The sequence below is a fragment of the Larus michahellis genome, chromosome 6, assembly GCF_964199755.1.
Source record: "Larus michahellis chromosome 6, bLarMic1.1, whole genome shotgun sequence".
In the NCBI taxonomy this organism is placed as follows: Eukaryota; Metazoa; Chordata; class Aves; order Charadriiformes; family Laridae; genus Larus; species Larus michahellis.
Window position 1 is genome coordinate 55,330,030 of NC_133901.1, and position 23,794 is coordinate 55,353,823.

Genomic DNA, 23,794 nt, shown 5'->3' on the forward strand with positions numbered 1-23,794 from the left:
CGGAGGGGCCAGGCCGTGCCTCTGCAGGGAAGGGGCCGAGCCGCCCTCCCCCTGCGGCGGGCGGGCAGCCGGGGGGCCGCGGTCTAGGCCTGGCGGCCGCGCGAGCGCCGCTCCGGTGGCGGCGGGACGGGTCGGGTTTGGTGGGCCCCGCAGTAGGCCGGGGCAGGGCTGGGCGGCGTTCGGGGCATGGGAGCGGCTTCGGAAGCCGTGTCGCGGTCACACGGGCCGGTTTGCGGTGTGATTTTTTCTCCGTGGAGCCCCACAAAGCTCTATCCTGGCTGCTCTGGTCTGCTGTTGCCTACCTGTCACTCCTGCTTCTTTCATAGTTTTAGAGCTTTAATAAAGGAGCAGTATCTCGTGGGTGTCTTTTTCCTTTGTTAGGGGTGGTCACTGTACAGCATATGCAGATATTCCTCGTAGTTAGTTTTAGAAGGAAGAGTGGTTTTGAAGCGAATGGTACTGACTGTCGGGTTTTTCCCCCGAGGGGGGGTTGCAAGGCCTCAAAGACAATCTCAAGGCAGGAAGAGGGTTTCGCAGTGAAGCGTGCAGACCCCATGCCTGGCACCCATTTTCCAGCCCCCATGCGCCCTCCAGACCCTCTGGGAGCGGTTTGTTTGTACCAAAATGAGCACTGGGGTCTGCCCTGGGCCACCTCCGGGCTGTGGGCAGATGGGAGCGCAGACCCCTGTGCTGGGCAGATAAAGGGAATGTGGGAGTGACGCTCCTGAGGGGAGCAGTGAGGTTAGGGCTGAGGTCAGGAGCCACAAGTTAGGATTTTGTGCGTAGGATGGTTTTGCCTTTTTTTTTTTTTTTTTAACTGTCATTTTCTGTTTAACTGCATGTTGTGATCAGGAGTTGAGGTGAATGGTTCTATGACATATCCATTTCACTAGTGTGTGTTTACCCCGGTGGAGAGGGTTAAAGGAGGTGCCTTTTCTGGATGCAGATACCTCCTGTAAATGCAGTGCCGGGGAGTCCGCAGTGTCCTGTATTGACATCAGCAGTTGACATCTCCTCTATCTGCCCTCAGTTGCATCCAGTCTTTGTACACTTTCTGTGTTTATGTTACCCTTTTTTAGTGGGTTTGGTTCTGTCTCCAATTGCTTCACTATTAATTAATCCAAGATGTTGGGATTACTTAAATGTCAGTGATTTGAATGTATCCCAAAGCATATTGGTACTTGTTTTAGTTTTGTGGTTTCCATTTGTTTTGTTGTTTGGGGAAAAAACAAAAGTTCAAAGTTGGTGCAATGGACAAAACACATTGTACTCTTTAAGTTATGTAGCTTTCAGGTTCATGTTTTAATAAAATGTTGGGTATTTACCTTAGTAATTTACTAAAAGCATTTTGAGTTTCTGACAAATTTCATCAACGTGAAGATTATATTAAGGGGTTTATCAAATAGTGAAAGTAGTTATTTTAAATTATCGTGACAATTTTGCATGTCCACATCTATGTATACCTCTCTTAAAATCTGCTAGCAGAAGGCTTTGGTATCTGCACCTCTTTTGCGACAGTTAAATATTAAATACATTTTCCTTATCTGGGATTGTTGCCTGGCTTTTTTTGTGTAGAAGGGGAGAAACTGGTCTTGAAATTTCACAACATTAAGCAAGCGTCTGCTTACACTGTCCTTCCCAATCAGAAAGATTCATTTATGGATGAGTTCTTTGATAGAGTTCATTTTTATGTTTTACCTAAAAGTCAGGTCACCTTGGTGTTATCTGAAGGCATGAGGTCAGTAATTGTTCAGTTGCGGTCTCCAAGAGTGCTGTCCTGCACTGCTGGAGCTGCTGATGTCAAACCCAACTTCGGTACAGTATATGTCCATCCTGCTGTTGCCTTCGAAGAAGGAGTGACCTAGAAGCGTCAGGACATTAGGCATGGGTTGTTTTCTTTTTCACCCTGAATTTATGTTTGGCTGATTGTGGTGATTCAGAGGGGTGGCTGAAGAGTTTCCCTGTTGGAAGAGCAGCCTCTCAGGACGTAGTCCTTAGTCATGCCTGCCCTTACATCCGCAGTCACAGCTTCTGAGAGCCTTACAGTATGACTGCATGGGAACAGCTTTTCTTGCATCTTTTTTTTTTTTATTATTTGATCAATTCCCAGAATCAGTTGGCAACTTCTTTCCTGGGGCCCATCATCCAAGGGTAACCACTTTGGGAAAATCTCCTTTTGCATGAGCTTTTCTCTTCTTGCCTGTTTTTATAAGTCGTCTGTCTCGTGTTGACTTTCATGCACATTTTGTTGGCTTGGACTTTCTCCCCTTTTGAGTGTGAGGGAAGCTCTCAGTGTTCATCTGGGAAGCATTACTTTTGCCATTTAAAACATTCCCGGTTTACCATGATATTTTTAAAATTTAGAGGCCAAGTATAAATATATTTGCTGCGCACTCATAATGTATTCAGCCTTTTTTAAAGACCAGACAAGCTTTGTTAATAAAAGTAGTGACAGGCCTGCTATTAGAACCACCTCAGCTAGGAGACCTGCATCTGAACTGTGGGTTATCGTGGGACGGTGCTGGGAGGACTTCGCACCATTGCTCTTTTGCCAGTGCATGAGGGCCACTAACACCAGACACTGCAGACAGCTGCTGCACTGGTTTTTGGTAACTGGTAACTTTTGTGTCTCCTGGGAAGCAGAAAATGTAAGGGCAAATCAGAAAGTTCTGGTTTGCTTTTGTTCAAATGTATACGTATATGAGCACTATGTCTTCTTCAGAACAGTTCAGAAGTGGAAGGCACGTTACATTATGAAAGCAAGCAAAAAAAGGTATAGTTTATTATTATTAATAAAAATAATTAAAAAATATCTTAAAGATCCATCCTTGACCATCAGTGTGAGAAGATTGTGTTTTATACACTCTGCATGATACGGATACGTTGTTGATGACAGTAGAGGATATGGTTGACAGTCCAGCATGGCGTTGCTGGGAGGTCTTTGCATCCAGAGAAGGCACCTCATCAAAATCATCCTGAAGAGTTGTGTCTTTTTTGCAGATTTTGTTTTTCTCAGGTTTTTGTCTGAGGAGGAATATGATTGTAGGTAATGCAGGAATCAGCAATGCTGAATCAAATACACTGGTTTTCTAACCCAGCTTTTCTCATCCACAGTCTGAATTACCAAGGCACTTAGGAAGCATGTGTTGAACCTTTCCCCATGCAGATGTGTAATAACCATCACTTTTGTTTTTAGCTCAGTTGTGTAAATGTTCCGGTTGTGTAAATGCTTTTTGGGTGGTGGTGCTGGTTTACGCAGTTCCCAGCTCTGGCTGTTCTCTTCCTGTGCTACCCCTCCAGTGGGCTGCTGTAGCTGGTTGGGGGGCTCTGGATGAACTATCAGGAAACTTATCTGGGTTAAAATAATCTTTTTTGGATAGGGTCCTTTGTAACTTGGGTGAGTTGTTTGTTCTGGTTCATGTGTAGTTTTACAGCTGTAACTGAGCAACTGTAAGGGAGGTACCAGAGCAGGAGTGAGGGAGAGGAGATGGGATCTACTTAAGCTATTACTTCTGATGAAAGACCATGTAATTGGCCTTGAAAAACAGAGGGGATGGATCGGGGCATCAGTCAGTGCTTGTTCGTTTGACGGCATTAAGATATGGGATAATTTGATTTTCTTATATGCATTAATTTGGCATTGTAGTCCCAAAGTGTGTGGAAAAAAAGATTTCATTTCATGGTAGGAATGTTGTGCTGATTAAATGGTACATTTTTGCAGGCATGTTGTTATTTTGTATTTTAATTATCATTTCAATTGGCTTTCCAGCTACCAGTGTAAGATCTAATGATCTAAAATGATGTACCACAGCCCAAGAAACTTTTGTTCTCGTCTTTGTTTGTTTATAATGCGAGCACATCAGTTGTTGTCCTCCAGCCCTCTGAAAGAGTAGCTTCTGGGGAAAATACTCACCTTTTTCTTATAGAAGGGAGATAGTTTGAAAGTAAAGACCAGTGTTGTTTATCATACTTTTGGTTATCTGCATCTGTGTGAAGATTAAATATGGGGACAACTGCATATAAATTATTTATAAAGTTATATTTTGACAGACTGACAATTTTTGTCTTTGCCCTTTGTTATTTGGAGTATACTCTGCATTGTCTGTTGAATTTGATTTGGTTTAGACATATGTGAGAGTTTGCGCTTGCTTGCTTGCTTGCTCTCCGTCTTTCTCTTTTATCTGTGCATGATGGACAGTACTGATTTCTAGTTATGTTGTGTCCATATTACATTAGCAGGTATATTGACTGATACTGTTATTTTCAGGGACGTGGCCATGGAGGCTATGATTCTGATTTTAGTGATGAGGAGAATGGAGAGAAGTCTGTGCAGAAGACTAAAAGGTAATATAGTACAGAATTAACACTTTGCATTATGTATTTTGTGCAAATGGCTTGTTGCTATGTGTAGGAGATTATGCTGTGGTATGTAAAGTCTGGTGTTGAAATGGTTTTTGAAAAATCAGTCTCTCTGATTTCTGCATCTCCTCATGTCAAGCTTGCCAAAGTATGTCATCTCCCAGGGGCAGCTGATTAAGATCCGTTCTGCCATGTCCATCTGGTGTCTATATGCCCCCCAGTTCTCGGAGTAGAGCATTTCATTTTTCTGAGCATTAGTATCAACTGTTGGGGTTTGGCTGCCCTGTTCGCTTCACTGTGATCCATCAGGACACGTGGAACTGCTAAGAGGGCAAGGCAAAACAAGGCCATGTGGCAACAGGCTTTGTAGATATAAAACACCTGCTTGGAGGAAGCAAAGAACTGATGCTACTTGTTTATTATTTAATTTGTGAAGAGATCTGGAAATTGGTGAATTGTGTTGTACACAATCCTTGAAATGTAACTACACGTCTTTTATTTGAGATCGCCTTTGCCAGTTCTTTCAGTGGTTCGCACAATTAGTGACCTTGAATTTTGTATTCTGATCGCATTATATTATTAAGATTTTTATTTATGTATGTATTTATTTTGCTTTGGCACCATAGTCCTTCAATGCTTTCTGCACCATACTGAACATTTTGCCTACATTATGCATATATTTTTCTTACCTTTTCTTGTCTCTCCCTTGCTCTGTTACTGAACTTTATTTAAGAAGGCTTTCTGGAAAGTTTCCTAGGGCTCTTGCATATTTTCCTTTGTAGTAAAATTGAAAGAATGGGTTTTGTAGTGTCTGACTGCGTTCTGGGGGGAAAAAAAAAATCATGTTTTAATAATTGGAATAATAGCAGGCATTGTGCTGTTCCATTTATTTTATAAATATAGCTGTTCTCCATTAAAACAGTGACTGGTTTTGTTCAGTTTTCATTTTCTTTAAAAGGCCGTTACACATTATACCATTCTAGGTGGAATGTTAACTAACCATCAGGAGCCTTTCAAAAATACCATGATTACTCTTGTTCTGGCACACTACTGCTGATTCCCAGTAGGGCTCTTACATGGGTTCACTGTATATGTACACATCCTTTTCTTGCTCTATGATGATATTTATTTTCACTTTAAGGAAAATAGTAGTCTTAAGTTTTCTCCATATTGCTGTTTTATAGAGTCTCCTTATGGGAATCTTGTGCCTAGAGATCCTTGTGAGCAAATGGTACCCTTAGTTTCTAGAGTCCTCTATTCCATAGCTTGAAGTATAAATTCCCTGGCTTGCTTTCTACAGGTTTCTCACTTCCATTCTTTCTGCCAGCTGATAATTATGGAAAAATTTTTTCTTCACCTCTGTTGAGGAATGAAACTAACTAAATATACCTTTTACTAGCTAAAGTGCATCACTTTATATTCAACTTTTTATTACTTTGTTGAATTCTGAAAGTATTTTTAGCTGCCCACTGACGAGTGTGGTTCACAACAGAGTACTTAAGTTTTAAATTAGAGATTCTTGTGATTACACTAAGAGAGACAGAGGTGTTTAATGAGGTGTTGAGACATTAGCATGAAAGGATGGTATAGGGTTACTAGCAGGCACTCTTACTCAGTGAACACACTGTCCTTGTTCCTACTTGGCTGTGTAGCTGAGATTTATAGAGGGCTTTAAATGCAGAGTGAAACTGAGGAATCGTCGGGGTTTTTCATTGTGGTTCTATAGTGATAATAGTAATACAAATAAATGTTACTAATTGCTGTTTTAAGAAATTTTCTTCAAATGCTAACTGTAGGCAAATACCTTTCCGGTTCTGTTCTGCAAATGAAGTAAAGTCTAAGCTGATGTTGTTTCTGAAGTTTGGTTTTATTCATGTAGAAACTAGCAATATAACCGTTTTTGTTACTCGAGTTAGTGCAAAGTTTGGCACATGGAAATTTTATTGCTTATGAAAAGTTCTTGACTAACTTTTCTTCCTTTTCCCCCCCCCACTTTAGTACAAAGGAAGATGGCCTTCTGATAAAGCCATTCCAAAAGCCAAAACAAGGCAGTGTGGTTCACAGACAATTCGCAGCTGAAGAATGGGATAGGTATCTTTTCTTTATTGCTTTTGTGAGACTTTTTTTCCCTTCATGTAAAGATAGCTTTCACTCAAACTTATTTGTTATTAACAGGGAAGAAGCAAGAAAAAGAAGATTTCACTTGATAGCAATGGATGCTGTATCCTTCTATGCCATTTTTCTTCAAGTTTGAAGATGGGGCACGGATTATCCATTACAGTGAAATACTGGGATTTCTTAGTTATCACAGCAGTTGACAGTGCAGCACCAGATACCGAGTTGTCCTTCAAATTAGCTTCTTTTTGTTGCAGAGACGTGTCTGAGAATGTCTCTACTCAGTAGAGGCATTTCCAGATTCTTTCTATATGCTCATTTGTCCTGCTTGGGACAAAATTATTATACAGTGAATTTTATTTAGACTGGCACAAAGATACTTTGCTGTTTCAGTTTGGTTTATACAAAACATAATTCCATATAGGGCTGCTATTAGCTACGGACAAATACATTTCTACTGTAAATTTAAGAATGCATTAGTTAATTCAAAAGTCTATTCAAAACAGGCTTATCTCCAGTAATATCTTCTACAGATGCTATAATGTGAGCCTGGTCAATATCGTGCAGTTTTATTTTAGTTTTTTTAAATCCCTTAATCATATTTCATGCATAATTTGTAACTATTTTCATAACTTCTAGCTTATTTAGCTTACAACCTTTGTTCTTTTATTTAGTTTCCACCTGGGGCAATCATTGCATGTTTTGACTGAGTGTATCTGAAATACCATCAATTCCTTGTTTGTTTAAATAGCAGTTCTTTAGCAGTAACAGTTAATAAGTAGGAAAGTAAAGACTAATTAAACATGGAAAGACTTACTTAAATCTGTAAACTCCAGTAAAAAGAAAGTAACTTCTCCTAACCTGCTTAGAATTTGGCCAGGCACTACATAAACCATCGTATGCCTGTAAAGGGGACATACCATAATCAGTCCCACTGACATTGTAGACTGTCATTAGCCACAGAAAAACCTGTATACCCTGGAATAGCTACAAAACTCATGTGTAGAGACTTTTATGAGTTTCTGCTAATGTTTTTGAGTAGTTCCTATTTAAAATCTTTACTGCTATGCATTTTTAACGCCTAGTAATTCAAATGGCAGCACAAAATAGTACGTTCTGTTAAATGTGTGTAATTGTGCCAGTTAAAACTTCTGGGCTTGCTTCTCTATTCCTTCTATTTGTGGTGGAAAGGTAAAAAAAAGACACATACTGAGGTTAAATTAACTTTTTTTGGGCCTTTGGAAAATAAATCTTTTCTCAGTAAAATTCTAATACACGTAAAAATAGTAGCTTGATACAAATTATTCACACTGATGCAGTAGTTGCCAGGATTTGTACCAGGAGATAATGTATTTCCTAATTTGCTGCTTCAGAAACACCATTCAAGTTAATTGAAAATATTTTTAAGTAGCCATATATAATGTTTTTATTTGTGAAGACACTTACTTTCTGAATAAGTAATTGCATATTTTTGCTCAAATTATGGTACAAAACATGTTTCAAATCATGTCTCCAAGGCTGAAGCGTTCTACAAAAAGCATTACATATTTTCCTGTGATTTTCATCTCCAAACTGAAGCAGATAAATTTTATTTGTATGTTGATAGTAAAATGTAACAAATGGTTCCATTTTAGTAGCCATACTATTTTTATAATACAAAAATACAAACCTGTTTTAAACCAAAACTGCAGTACTAAGAAGCCTTGGTCTAAATTACAGATGAACAAATGAACCCAGTTTCTATGTATATGCGTACAGAACATCTTTGATAAAGGAAGACAATTATATAAAGGTCTGTCATGAATGACGTTTTAAAGATGAAATTGCCTTGAATTCCTTTATTTGGAAGGTAGCTTTCACGAGAGGTTATTAAGTAAAAATTGCTAATTCATTCTTTCTGGAAATTACTCAACTGTTTTTGAGAAAAAAAACCCCTTATGTCTGTGAAGTATATAAAAAATTTTTTAGTTCTGAAACAATCCTTAATTGCTTTATTCAGTATGAAAGACATAAAAAGTTTGTGAAGGACTACATTTTATACTACGGTGGCAAAATAGAGGATTTCCGGCGTTCTGGGTAAGAACCATTAGCAATCTTTCCCTTCGTGCTCCCAAAGCTCCCCTGGTATGTAAAGCCATTAAATTTATATTAGAGCTTTGGGGGGAGAGGGAGGTGTGGCTGTGTATCAAGCTACTAATTCTTTTGGTCACAAATAGTAACTACAGTCTTTGCAAATATCCAAAACACAGAATTGCCTTGTTTCGTTTTGCACCATTATTTTTATATAAGAACTCACCATGAGCAGAATTATTCTTATTTTGTTATGTAAAAGGAAGGATGACAGGTGAGCATTAATTGAGGGTAAACTGAGAAATATCTGGCAGTACCTTCAAAATAACAATCTGAAATACTTTTGAAATGTGCAAATTGCTATCCATTGTCCAGAATAATGATAACCTTCTTTAGAGCTATGTGTAACTGCCTTCTAACATTACTGTCTTCAATAAAAAGTATAAAAAGTATTTTCAGGCAGTATCAAGTCATCCACAGTGACCATTTTCCACTGTGAATTTTTCACTTTGGAAAAGGTACACCAAGGAATACATTTTCTGATAGTTTTATTCCATAGCAAGTTCTTCCTTTGTGCAGTGAGGTGGAGATCACAACTGTGAATTACTGGTGTTTAACAAATTATTATTTGACTGACTTTTCATTTTACTGTTACATTGTACTAAAAAAATGTGTCCTTTTACAGAGCAAATGACAAGACGGATCTTGATGTTATTAGAGAAAACCATAGATTCCTGTGGAACGAAGATGATGAAGCCGAGATGAATTGGTACCTGCAACTATTACAGAATATGCTATTTTTAGATCACTTGTACCAAATTTGTGGTGTTCTCTACTAATTAAGAATTACTGTGCATACTTAGTAATCATTCTTTGATCTTTAATGCATTTGTAATGTAATATTGCTCAGCGGCAAAATTAATTGATGACAGAAAGAACTCAGAAATATTTGTGCGTTCTCTGAGATCTAAATGACTCTTCTGAAAACTCTGAGGGAAGCCTAGTGTGCTTCAAATGTTTTTTAGATGTATTTTTCCAGTTTTGTTTAAATCACCCCTTAGCTCAATGAGTGTATTTCTGTTGCATTTCTAGCTCTGCAGCATGTGTTCTTTGGATGAAATAACATCTTTGTTTTGCTGATGTCATCGTAATGTAAAATGAATTGTATCATGTTCTATATTTAATAAAACGTACCTTTTATTATAGGGAGAAGAGGCTTGCAAAGAAGTATTACGATAAATTGTTCAAAGAATACTGTATAGCAGATCTCAGTAGATACAAAGAGAATAAGGTACGTTTCATTATTGTAAATCATCTTGGTATGTCCTTTTTTAAAAATTGCCTTATGATTGTGGATATGTTGTGAAACCAGAATGTTAATACCCCTTCCCTAGAAAGAGAGTTGTGAGAACTTGCCAAGTTATTTAATAAGCAGCAGCAGTTTGAATCCAAGCATTGTCACTGCCCCAAAAATGTGCTTCTGCGGGAATGGGAGCATTTCTGTCAGATGGCGTTGTATGAAGAGGTACATTGTGTGTAAGAAAGGCAGAAAATGGAAGGAGGTTAAGGCAAGAAGGCTAGAGAGGTTTGCCTGGAGAGAAGCAGTAGATGAAGCCTAAAAAAACCCTGGGAATGTTCCTGTTAAAAAAAAAAAAGAGTCTAAAAAGAGAGTCTTGTACTTGAATGCTGGCAGAAACAATTTTGGAAATGTCTGTTCTAAAGCAGTGTCTTTTGCTGGTGGTTCTTTTCTGTTTATGGAAACAGGATTTGTATGTTCCTTGTAAATAAATAGAATTTCTTAAGAGAAACAGCCCAAGTCCAGCACTGGTTTTTCTTCTTAACCGGAACAGCCTTTGTCATTTCCAAGTTTTTGACTGACCAACCTCTTAGTCAAAAAAAAAAAGGTGACTTTTCCATTGTGATTTTGCAAAAAGTGTTGCTAAACTCAGATGTGTCTTAGTTTTGTTAGCGCATAGTAACAACCCAGCTGTGTGAACAGTGTCTATATAAAGTTCTTCGAGACTATTTATAGTATTGAAAATTACATTCACTGGTAAATATTTGCAAGGACTGAGCTTAAACTCTAATATTAGGCAGAAAAGATGACAGCCTTCTAAAGAAAATTGGAACAGAAAAATGCAAAAATTAAATGAAGATTAACAAAAAGTAAAATGCTGAACGTGTCTTCCCTCCTTTTTAGTTTGAGGAAATTTGATTTTATTTTCCTGTAGCTGTTTCATATCCCTTAATTTCCACCCCGTCCCCCAACTGATTTTCCCTTGAGCACACTTACAGATTTTGTTTCTTTCGTTACTGTGCCAAGTTTCCATATGTTTGCTGTCTTTTGCGGGAAACAGTTCTGCCCCAGTTTCCTTTTTGTGTGTGTGTTGTGAACAGTGTTTCCCTGTTAGACTTCAAATGTGGCTGTCCTAACTGTGAGGTCACTCTGTATTCCTATTGATGATCATGAGTCATTACCTATATTTTTGGAATTTCCATGTCAGCATAACTCTGCTGTATCATGTAATTTGTTCTCTTGTATTGGGTTATGTTTTCTGTTCTCAAATACGTTCTGACCATTTGAGAGTCCTTTCTTAGCAATTCTTAGAAAAACAGAAAAAATGAGATTTTTCTCAATTATTGATTTATCCATGCCCATGCTTGGTACAGAAGAATGTCAAAGCAGGGTTTTTTCTTGGAAGTAGGCTGCTGATCCCATTCGCACCAATGGAATGCAGTCTGTGCTTTCGGATTTTTCCTGCCTTGATTCTTTTTCTGCATTTCTGGAAACTGGAAGTGGAATATCTTTAGCCCCTTGTGCCTTCTGTTTTGCAGAACTGGTGCTGTGAGAGGAGCAGGGTGGGTAACAAGCTTCTCAGCTGGCCAACCTTTCATATGATAGTTGTTGATGCTTTATATGATGATGCTTCGTCTTGATACAAGAAAGAAATTTTTTTACAGTGAGAACATTCATTCACTGGAACAACCTCCCCGGTGACGTGGTAGAGTCCCCATCACTGGAGATTTTCAAGATGCGATTGCACAGGGTGCTGGATAATCTCATCTAGGCTCTCTTTCCCACTAAGGGTTGGACCAGATGGTCTTTTGAGGTACTTCCAACCTGGGCTGTTCTGTGATTCTATGATTCTATATCCTGCTAGGTGGTGCCAAAGTAAAGTTAGAGGTCAGTTTTCTGTGATGTTTTTAATATATATATTCTGCATAGATTGAGACTTGCACATGCATACTCAGCTGTCTTTTCACAACTGTAATTGTTTTGCTACTAGCCAAAATCTTCTAGTCAGCTAATTCTTCTAAAGACCTCTGCATAGAGATTGTAGCTCAGATCTCATTTAGAACTTTTCTTCTGAGAAAAAACCCACTGTTTTCCTAAGTACTAGATAATGATAAGGACCAGTTTCATGGGAGGGGCTCTCTTGAGGTCTGAAAAACAAGCAGAGCACCTTGTCAGAGACCGAAGCCCCTGGACATGTGAACCCCTGAGGCTGCAGCCACGCTCCAGTTGCTGGTTCAGCCTGTTTAACTCGCATACGTACATGTGTATCCTCATATGTACACACAGAGACGGCTGGGACTCCCCTGGTCCCACAGCAGACTCCCCAGTGCTCTCATGCTTAGGATTACACAGATGCTCTCACACCCAGAGCTGGCTGGTGGAGACCCGCTCACCCTCCTTGTTCCCAGGACACTTCATCTAGCTGATGGGCTAGTCTGGCTTGGTCTTCCCTGCTGCTCACACACTCACCTGCACTCACCCCGGTTGCTGGGACCTCAGGCAAATGGGACCCTGTGACCCACGATCCCACTTTTCTTTGTGTAGTTAGGACATATAATCTTCTTTTCTTTTAATGAGAAATGCCAAGGTGACCTTCTGACATGAGGCTACTTAGAGACGCTGGAAGAGTGTGCTCTGACAGCTCTTGCTTGTGATGGGTCTGTTACTCCTTACGTTTTCCCTAGATCAGAATTTTTTAGGTCTAGGTTGTCTTGAACCTTCCACGCATCTTGTCTGCAAGCGTTGAGGCTGATAAATGACCATCTTACTGTCAGATGGTTTAGTTCTATTGTCAGTTTTGCAGTGCAGTGAGGGAGAGTGCTCTGCATGTAAGTTTTACTTTGATACGCATTGGACTCAAAATGTTCTCTTCTCTTTATTGTCTTATTTTCCTAGAAGGGTTCTTCTTTGCTGTCTCTGCTTTGTTTTGTAGCTTAACAGATTGGAAATGTCTCCTATTTGCTAAGAAATGAAATCTGTCTGACACCTGGTCATTGAACAGAATACATTTTATTCTTTTGTTTTTATTTCCAGATCATTTTCAGATTTCTAGGCCAACTTGTCTTCCACGTGGTAACGTTAAGGTGTTCGCTTTTATCATTGTTTTTCAGCATGGAGGCTTTCCTGCGAAAATAAGAATATATAAAATATCTATGGTGTTTTTCCACAGTGTTGTCTAAATTCATACATTTCTTTTTTCCTGAAAGAGGTGACTGTGGACATGTTAGTCGTTGCTGCAGCCAATGCATATTACACAAACAGTCCATATTTAATTTGGGAATTTTATTGTTTATGGATATTACATGGTCTTTCATATATTTAAAACTCATTTATTATTAAGTTAGCCATTTGATACTTTTGTAAAGCATGTATTTTGGGGTTCTGCTTGGTCTTGGTCTGCCTTGTAGAAATAGCTCTTTTAGGATCTTGTTGAACTCATTTAACAAAGAAGATGAGGCAGAATAAATGCTGTCTGCTGACGATGCTTTTGCATTCCTTAATATTGCAGGCTGGATATTCAAGAACCTACCCAAATTTTTCATTTTCCTGTATAGTTTAATCTGTTCGTGATATTTTAGCTTAGTTAGAGGAATTCAATTGTGTTTACTTTTTATTTTATTGTTTCTTCTTAGCCTTGGTCACTCTCTGTCATTTTCCACTAGTTGGTGAAAGAATGATTGCCAAAAATGTATGAGGATGAGGACAACTTTTGTCCTACATGTACTAGGTGCTTTGGGCTCCCTCATTTCTTTTGTTTTGCTTATTTTGCTTGATACCATTACAGAAATACTCTATAAGGATATAATCTGATTTATAGCTTACTGAACCAAGTTCAGACCATGAGGGAAAATTTGTATACAAGTCTACTTCAGTAGCAAAAGCGAGCATGGATAACTTGGTGATTGGTGAAGTAGCAGATGAACTATGAAAAAGTAAACGTGCAGATAAGGGCAAATTGTTTTTTACTCTTTACTGCCAGCAGCACATACGTTCAAAATTGGTGGTAAAATACTGTTGATGTTTAATTGTAAACTTGCAATATTTTTCAATTACATCACAAGCTTTTCAGAATTAGAATACCCTGTAAAACAGCAAATATCCTTTAAAAGAGGAAAACCAGTTACTATCGCTGTTATACTTACACATAGATCAACTGTTTTCCATCATGAATTCTACATTTACAGATGTATTTTACATTCTGTTTTCACTGAACTGTTCAGCACGGTTCTTGGTTTTTACAATCGATTAATTTTTGTTGGACTGAAGTGTGAGTGGTATAATGGTACCTTAGACCACAGTGCAGATTTTTAGAGTAGGCCAGGCACAACTGGTCATCATACGCAATATGGCAGTAGAACCTGATCTTCTCTTGGGATTTTTTTTTTTACCAGTGAAATGAGTAGGTGTGAAAACATTATTTATGTTATAATACCAGTTAGAAAATTAGTGGACTGATTTTAAGAGGCAAATATTTTCTTAGTGTGCAAATTCTTAGTTTTCTTAGCCATCTTCTCTGTAATATATTGACTTGGGGAAAATCAGCTCTGACAAAACATCTGGCCACTGATATCTTTTTGCTCAGTTTTTTCAGTTTTGTTATCAAGGTGCAGAGCATTTATATGAGAGTATGGTACATTCTTATAACCTAAAACTTTTGTTTCCCTATTTTTTCTGATGTTCTTTTGAACCACATACCACTTCATGTATGAGAACTACACGCTGTTGCCCTTCGGATAAGTAATTATTATGGTTTATTAAAAAAATCAACAATGTTAAAGACCACACACAGCAAATAGATACCTCTGCTTCTGTACAGTGTTTAAAATTACATTAAAAACATTAAAAATCATTACAGAATTTATGTCACTGCAGCTACAAAATGGACATTTATGTGGGTTCAGTCTATGAGTGCATCAAAAGAAGGTTCATATTCCAAAGGACGCTTTGGAACTCAGGTGCCAAAGATGGGCTTTGCAGCCATTTTTTTACTACTTTAATTTTGTAACCCTTCTTCCCCCTCTTCCCTCTCCATCTTTTAACATGAAGTTCAGAGTCTTCTGCACTTTGCTTACAAAGCAGCAATTTAATCATGTCATCCTGTGTTCATGAATTTTAAATGAAAATACAGGATAGTCCTTTTTGGAGAAGTTGTATGCCTCTGAGTTTTATCCCTTTTCTACTTGTTATTGAAAATAAAATTGTTTTTCCCACACTGTTCTCACTCCCTTCCATCTTAAATCTTTTCACTAGGCTACTTGCTATTTTGAGACGATGAAGCAGATTCTGCTGGAAAACAAAAATAGTGGATGAGTTGTCTACATGTGAAGTTTCTAGGCAATGTAAAGAGAAATACAACTTAGTTGTTGGTTTTCTTTTTTTTTTTTTTGTCTTCAGGGTGTAAGAGGTGATCCATTGATAGGTGCTAATATCAGTATTCCAGTGGTCTTCTCTGTTCTTAGTGTAGACAAAATTGCAGTGAAGTATCTAGTAAAGTTAGTCTGTCCTAATTTCCTATTTGTTCTGCCTGCTATGAAGCTGTTTAGAAAGCTGCTGTTCAGTCCTCAACAACGTCTACTGGAATTTGAATTGCATGTGCAAATTGGAATCCTTCTGGTAAGCAGAGGCAGAGAGATATTTTTAATTAACAGAGAAAGAAATTAATTTTTACTAACCAGGATTGAATGGAACCACATGCAGGACATCAATCAACTGCAATTAGTCTTTACATTACTGAATAAGTTGACTGTTCACAACTTAATTTTGGTTCTTATCTTAACAGTTTGGATTTAGATGGCGACATGAGAAAGAAGTAATTTCAGGAAAAGGTATTGCTGTCTTTCATTTTATATTACATTTCTTCTTGATGCTTTTCTTGCTGCTTTTTAACATAATTTTGTTAGACGGTATTTGACAATACTGGTAAGTTTATCAGACAATAATGGAGAATAAATTGGCCTAACTTTGCTGTTTTATGCGTCGTAGCTCTAGGGTTCACACTGATCTGCATACATTAAAATTAAAAGAATATACGGTTTATTTTCAGAAGGTCAGAACACCAACATAATGCATTTGATAATGTAGAATTACATGGATATGGTTTTTAGCTGCTTTTCTCCAGTAGTTCTGCAGTTCAGTAGACCTCATTAGTCTTTGATACCTTTAATTGAAGTCTCTCAATACTTTTCCTCAGGAAATAATTTTCTTAACAGTTTCTCTGATGCTGTTTTGCAAAATGTTAACTTTTTAATTAAAGTTCCATGTGTGATGTCTGGTTTAGGCTAACTTGTTTTTGAAAGCTTCAGTGGAAATCAGTGGGAATGTTTGTCATGTCTCCCAATCCTGTTTCTAAATCAGTAGCTTATTCTGACTTCTTCCGTGTGTGAGGTCTTACCGATGTGTTATTGGGACTTTGCACAGTGGTTCCCATTCCATGACCTAGGCATGTGGACTTTTTCAAGTAGCTGAACAAGCAAGAAAATTATTTAAATGTAGTGCTGTTCCTGTAGGTAGACCTTCATACACATGTACCGTTTTCAGAAGTCATGTATGCACGTGCAAGAAAATTGCATGGAACAATACTGTTGATCAGAACGGTTCTGTAAACAGCTGCATTTATTATAATACAAGAAGTTAGAAAGACACTTGTTTTTTTAAAAAAAAATATTTCACAGGAGGAAGTGTGAACATTAGTGGTGCTTTTTTCCAAGCTATAAAGATTAAAGCTCCTAAAGATAGTTATAGTCATAGGTTGCATTTAGCACTAGAGATTATATTAACAGATAGTTACATTTGGAATAGTTATATGCTTTATTGAATGCTTTTAAAAGATAATTAAAATTAAATGAGAAATTAATAATTAATGAACAACTGTGTCTTCATGGGGGAAAATAATTTAAAGCTGCATTCTACGTTTAATATCTGATGCTCCATATTTGAAAATGTGGGAGAAGGTGCACAATTACATGTTTTAAGCTTTTTAATGAAATTCTAACGGAAAACGTACAACTGGAACATAGGAATTGAGAAATAGTATTTCACCACTAGGGGGCGCAAGAATTCAACCTTATCTCGGGTATTGGATGCTCTTCTCAGGTGCAGTTTCAAATGATCGCTTAAAAAGAGGTGAATCTTTAATGCCTTTCTTTTGCTATTTTTAAGTATAAATCAGTAATATAAGTTGCTTTAATTAAATGCAATAAAGCATTAATACCTACTTGTCTGATAATTCACATAAAAAAAAAGGAGCGCATGAGCTTATTTTAGCTGTGACAAGAATAGAATCATAGAATCGTTGAGGTTGGAAGGGACCTTTAAGATCATCAAGTCTTTAGCCTACCCTGACAAGAGCCACTTCTAAACCATGTCCCTCAGTGCCCCATCTACCCTTTTTTTAAACACCTCCAGGGATGGTGAATCCACCACCTCCCTGGGCAGCCTATTCCAATGTTTAATAACCCTTTCAGTGAAAAAATGTCTCCTAATATCTAATCTAAACCTCCCCTGACATAACTTGAACTCGTTTCCTCTCGTCCTATCACTTGTCACCAGGGAGAAGAGGTCAGCCCCCATCTCTCTACAACCTCCTTTCAGGTAGTTGTAGAGGGTGATAAGGTCTCCCCTCAGCCTCCTCTTCTCCAGGCTAAACAACCCCAGCTCCCTCAGTCGTTCTTCATAAGGTTTGTCCTCCAGGCCCCTTACCAGCTTTGTAGCCCTTCTCTGGACACGCTTAGTGGCGATAGTGGTGATGAGAATCACTGCTGGTGGACTGTACTATGGTTTGGGGCATGTTAAGAAGGGAACATAGGAACGGGGTACTTGCATTTGGTTGCATTGTTTTTGATGTGTGTAAAGTCATGGAGAAGAAGAAGGGTTAGGATGAGTGAAAGGAGAGGTATCACTTGTATTACATATTATAAAGCCAGATTATTTCTTTCTCTTTTTTTTTTTTTCCCCACTCCAATCTATTGCCGTAGGTGGTTTAAAAGGAGGTCATATTGGAGATTGCAGTTTTATCTCCTTAAATTTAAAATGTAACCTTAATGGTGGTAATACATTACTAGTTGCAATAAATGATTCCACAGAATGGGCATTTTCTTAATTAAAATCTTAAGGTAGAAACCCTACTTTAAATTTTATAAATCAGTGAATAGTAGGCATGTGAATTAGTTGGTCTGAGACTAAATCCTTCAAATGAAAAGCTTTTAAGCGATTTTAAAAATATATTTGACATGTCTTCCCAAGTACTTTTTCTCTGCTTTCAAAGCATGAATAGTAAGGTATGGCATAAAATTTTAAAATAAAAGGTATTTTAGGCAGAAGGCGATAGTGGTAAAAGTTTTCTGTAGGAAAATAGGTAACAAGTTCATTGGGTAGAGGTGAAATAGGACTTTTTCAGCAATATGCAGAAAGAGCAAAACTGAACATGTGGTTATCTTTGCTGTTTTCTACTTATTTGTATTCGTAGATTATGTAGTAAAATACTTGAACCAGACATATTATTTGGCAAAGCAGGGTTTAATACCTGCAAAAGATCTACTCTCCATTTTTTCACTATCTTATTGAACTGTTTCACTTTTAGCATAGTAGTGTCTTTCTTAGCCTATTTTACATGTGTATAGATACACATATAATATGCTTTACCTTATTTAAACAAATGTTCTTCCAAATCTGTTTCCATTTATTTTTTCTCAGTAATTTCCTCCATGGAAAATAAGCCAAGTATCAATACCTAGATAGTGCATGATGTATCCATGTACCAGTCTGGTACACCTGAGTTCTGATCAAAATGCATGAAAATCAGTCTTTTGGCTCTCTAGATTTCCTTAGTATCTTTAATTTTCAGCACTTCATTTAGCTTGTAGAATCATAGAATCATAGAATCTTCATGGTTGGAAAGGACCTTTGAGATCATCGAGTCCAACCATACACACAAAAAAACCCCTACGATCTCTGCGACTAGAGCATGCCCTGAAGTGCCAAATCTACACGTTTCTTAAATACCTCTAGGGATGGTGACTCAACCACCTCCCTGGGCCGGCTGTTCCAGTGCCTGACCACTCTTTCAGTAATGTAATTCTTCCTAATATCTAATCTAAACCTCCCCTGCCGCAGCTTCAGACCGTTTCCTCTGGTCCTGTCATTATTCGCTTGGGAGAAGAGGCCAACACCCACCTCTCTCCAACCTCCTTTCAGGTAGTTGTAGAGGGCAATGAGGTCTCCCCTCAGCCTCCTCTTCTCCAAACTAAACATGCCCAGTTCCCTCAGCCTCTCCTCATGTGACCTGGTCTCCAGACCCCTCACCAGCCTGGTAGCTCTCCTCTGGACACGCTCCAGCACTTGAATGTCCCTCTTGTACAGAGGGGCCCAGAACTGAACACAGGACTCGAGGTGAGGCCTCACCAGTGCAGAGTACAGAGGCACAATCACATCCCTGCTCCTGCTGGCCACGCTATTCCTGATACAAGCCAGAATGCTGTTGGCCGCCTTGGCCACCTGGGCACACTGCTGGCTCATGTTAAGCTGGCCGGCCACCAGCATCCCCAGGTCCTTTTCTGCTGGGCAGCTTTCCAGTCACTCTTCCCCAAGCCTGTAGCATTGCTTGGGGTTGTTGTGACCGAAATGCAGGACCCGGCACTTGGCCTTATTAAACCTCATACAGTTGGCCTTGGCCCATTGATCCAGCCTGTCCAGCTCCCACTGTAGAGCCTTCCTACCCTCAAGCAGATCAACACTCCCACCTAGCTTGGTGTCATCTGCAAACTTACTGAGGGTGCACTCAATCCCCTCATCCAGATTGTTGATAAAGATATTAAACAAAACTGGCCCCAAAACTGAGCCCTGAGGGACACACTGGTGACCAGCCGCCAAGAGGATTTCACCCCATTAATCACAACTCCCTGGGCACAGCCATCCAGCCAGTTTTTTACCCAGTGAAGAGTACACTTGTCTATGCCATCATTCGCCAGCTTCTTCAGGACTTGTATTTTCCACCTATTCTGCTCTTCGGCAAGAAGCAGAAAGTGCTAATAGTTTTTGAAAGCACACATTTAACAACCAGGTTATAGGAACTATAATTCTGAACATGAAAGCGATAATTTCCCTGGAGCTCATAGCAAGGCGACACAACTCCAGATGGAAATGGAATTTTGGACATACATTTTTCTTGTTGATTAAATAGGTAACTGTCCACTCAGCATACTGGTTTCTGTGTCTTTGTTTCTTGGACACCTAACTATGGGAAAAGTCATATTTCAAATACTGAATAATTTGGTCCGTAGTTCCTTTTGATTTGGGTTCTCCATATTACACAATGGGGATTATAATGATCTCTTTCTTTGCAAAAATATGGTTTTTAATGCTTTTATGACATTCAGATATACTAGAGTGACAAATACTACTGAAAAAGCCTTCAGAAAGAATGGAATTCTGTATTCAAGTCAAGGTTTGAATGTGTGTTGTAGGGATTGCAGTGTGAAAGGAGGTGAGAGAAGCCTGGCTGTTTATACACGTGTATGGCATGGAGCAGGGATCTACTAAAAAAACGCAAACCACCATGATTTCAAATATTTAGATGATCATAAATGCAAGTAAATGTGTAAGGGCACGGAGTTACGGTGGTTTACACAGTCAAGTTCTGGTTTACCTAAGAATTCATTGCTTTTCTTAGCAATCTGAAGATACTGTTCCAACTATATTCTTGTGAACATACCCATTTTGACATCCAAAATGTAGAATATCCAAAATGGATTTTACATACTGTAAAGAGCAGCTAATTATAAATAAAACTGATGTCTCTCTTTTTTCTCTGCCTGTTCTTCTGGGTTTGTTTAGGGATTTTTTTCAGAAGATGTGAAGTCAACAGAGTGGTTAAGTTCCAAGAAGTTTTATATAGTATAAATTTTTCCTTGTAGATTTTTGGTTCTTTATATAAATTATTCCTGATGACACAGCGTACTGATTGCCATACCTTACTTAGGATTATACATATTTAATGTATATAAATTTGGGTGGTTTTTTGGTTCAAGTGTTAGCATTGCAAGTGGTTTTACATTGCAGAACTGAAGTATCTGAGGACACTGCCAATCCATTAGTTAGCAGCTTAAGCAGAATGTTCTGAGGTTAATCGTTCACCAACAGTTCTGCTTGTGAGCCTATTAATACACATCCTTACTGCCAGCTTTGCATACAAATCAGTCTTCTGCAAAGAGAATATGTGTATCTTTATTACTGCAATATTGTGAACCTGGTAGTGTAAACAACATTGATTATGTGCAAATTGTTTGAAAATTAGTGTTGTATTTAACATAATAAACCCAAGGAAGCTTTTAAAGCTGCCATGTGGTTTCTCATAGATTTGGATTTCCTTTTCTTGAAAGTGTTCATGGAAAGTCATTAGAATACAAATTGTACGTCCAGTATATCAGGTAAACCAGTAAGGTAATAAGAACGTGGGCGTCTTAATTTTGTACATACATGATACTTTGAATAGTCTGATGTTATTAAAGATGAATGTCTCTGAATCGCAGCTCCTAGTCATCAGCCTCTGTTAAGTAAGTAATCATTTAAGATATAGAATGTGTCCTAATGACATTCATTTCTTCAGAGTTCAGTATTAGGTTTATTATTTCATAACATATGCCTTCTTCTATATGTTGTAAAACACAGTTCAATTTATGTTCTTTCGTTGCAAATATGCAGTATTAGAAAAGTATGATTGATTGCTTTGTCATTATCCGTTACGTTTCCTTAATCTAGATGTTACTTTTAGATTTGGGCTTTTTTATTTGAAAGAAATGGAAAACAAAAAGCAAAAACTGAGCAAAACTGGACATAACACCCCCAAACCTATGCTTGTTAATCACTGAACCACAGTTTGCTGTTTTTGACCTCTTTAAAGGTCAGTTTTCCTGTGGAAATAAGCACTGCGATGAGAAAGAAGGCCTGAAGAGCTGGGAGGTGAATTTTGGTTACGTTGAACATGGTGAAAAGAGGAATGCGCTTGTGAAATTGAGTAAGTCAGCCAGCCCTTCAAGGATATGTACACTTAAAAAAAGGCCAATATCTTGTACTTCTAAGTCTATTGAGTGAGACTCAATGATAATGATATTAGTTCATGCAGAATTGAAAATGCTGAACAGGAGATAATTTTGTTAAATTAATTACATGTCGTGTGATGGTCTTGATTTAGAGAGAACAGCTATTATCATTATGTATGACAAAGTTGTTACAGGTTGAGCGCTTCATTCTGTGTAATTGGTGGTGTCATAAAATTAGAATAACTGATTATAAGCTTTTTTGCGTAGAAGCATGTCTGGTTTTAACGAACAATACGGCAATGTAAGGAGGATTTCATCATTGTCATTGCTTAATCAGTTGGGTGGCTTAGGAGTCCTCAGGGGTTTGGACCAGACAACTTCTTGCACGCCTTCAGCTCTACTAATTTTATTTTTAATACTTAATGTTTTCTTCCAAAAATTCTAACTTAATTAAATCACTTCCTTTTCCAGTCTTTTCTCTTGAGTGGGATTTTCTTACTCAATATGGTGTACGTTTTGATATGTTCACGAGATCATTTAACTTACCCCCGTTTACACAGTTACTTTGTGTAAAACGAGCTAATGGTGGTTTTTTCTTTTGTGCACAAGACACTACATGGGGCAGCACCTGGTCTCTGGCAAAGCTCTAAGAGTCTTATGTGTCTTCAGTGTAATTTTAGAACAATTTGATCTGTCCACAGAGATCCATAAAATAGGATAAGTACGTGATAAGCACTGATACTTTTTTATGACAAGTTGCCAGTGCTAAACCTGTGATCTTTCTCCAGGTTTAGTAAAATCTGGGTTTGTACTGAAGACTTCTGTCATTGTATTTTTCTCAGCCCTGGCTGCAATTACACTGTAACTTTTGTTTTGAAGGAAAAGCTACTGAAATTAGAAGATAGTGTTCTATCTAGTTTTAGATATGTGTTAATAAGTTTTGTTGATTATGCTTATCAGTTACATGGGTGTAATGTTCGCATTCTCTCTTTTTCAGGACTATGTCCGGAATGTTCCTACAAACTAAACTTTCATCACCGGTAATGAAATATTTTGAAAATATGGGGGCTGAATTATTGATAGATTACAGTTATGATGAACATCAAACAGGGGGGCAAATTCAGCTAGATGATTATGAACTTCATTTATGCTGAAATAGATTCTGTTCTGGAGTTCTTATAAAGTCACTGGCTTGATACTGTTGAGAGTTAGATATTGTTGTGCTAATTAAAGTAAAAAAACCCTCTAACTGGAAGAATCCCATCCCCACGCACACAAAAGTTTCTTTTGCTTAATTTCAGCCCAGTGATCATTGTTTATGGAAAACACTGTCCTTCCCCGCCCCGCCCCCCCCTCTGTGTTTGAGAGCTGGAATGCTTTTCCTTTTCTTAAAAAAATAGTGGTTTTATGTGTGAGTCAAGTGACTGTGCTTTGAAATTTTAAATTTGAGTATTTGTTCTTCTTTGAGAATCAGTTATTAATGGGAGAGGAAAGTAGTGAATTTTGAACCTATAAAATGTGTGCATTAAGATTTGATTTGTTTTTTATTGTTATCTATAATCTTACTGAATTCCACAGCTATTGATACTCAGTTTTCTGATACTCAGGTGTTCTGAATCTCAGTGTGGCATTCACTTAGTTGTTGCATGGCTCAGTAATTAAGCTGTACAATTGTCTGAAAAGCATATGAAAGGGAAACCCTTGAGCTAGGAAATGATGATTTCTTTTTTAAAGTAACAAAAATCAAAGGTCTGTCTAGATGGATATATTCAAGATAGTTAATTAATCCCTTTTAAAAGTTAACTCAGATTCGATTTCATTAAAGCACTGTGTAGGCACATATTAACGGTGAGAAGTAACTAACTGAGATTAGCTTGATTTGTCTTGCATCTTTTTGGAACTAAAATTGTAGAACCAC

General features: G+C 38.0%; 1 protein-coding gene across 1 annotated transcript in view; it reads left to right on the plus strand.

Moving 5' to 3' along the window:
- The window catches only part of LOC141744372 (protein FRA10AC1), a 28,147-nt gene that overhangs the window by 299 nt on the left and 4,054 nt on the right, over positions 1–23,794 (plus strand). The window contains exons 2-10 of the mRNA XM_074590143.1: positions 4,268–4,344; positions 6,358–6,450; positions 6,535–6,580; positions 8,474–8,550; positions 9,230–9,313; positions 9,751–9,835; positions 15,621–15,666; positions 21,738–21,851; positions 22,874–22,916. Coding sequence (XP_074446244.1) covers positions 4,268–4,344; positions 6,358–6,450; positions 6,535–6,580; positions 8,474–8,550; positions 9,230–9,313; positions 9,751–9,835; positions 15,621–15,666; positions 21,738–21,851; positions 22,874–22,916 — 665 coding nt within the window. The remainder of the gene's footprint in view (positions 1–4,267; positions 4,345–6,357; positions 6,451–6,534; positions 6,581–8,473; positions 8,551–9,229; positions 9,314–9,750; positions 9,836–15,620; positions 15,667–21,737; positions 21,852–22,873; positions 22,917–23,794) is intronic.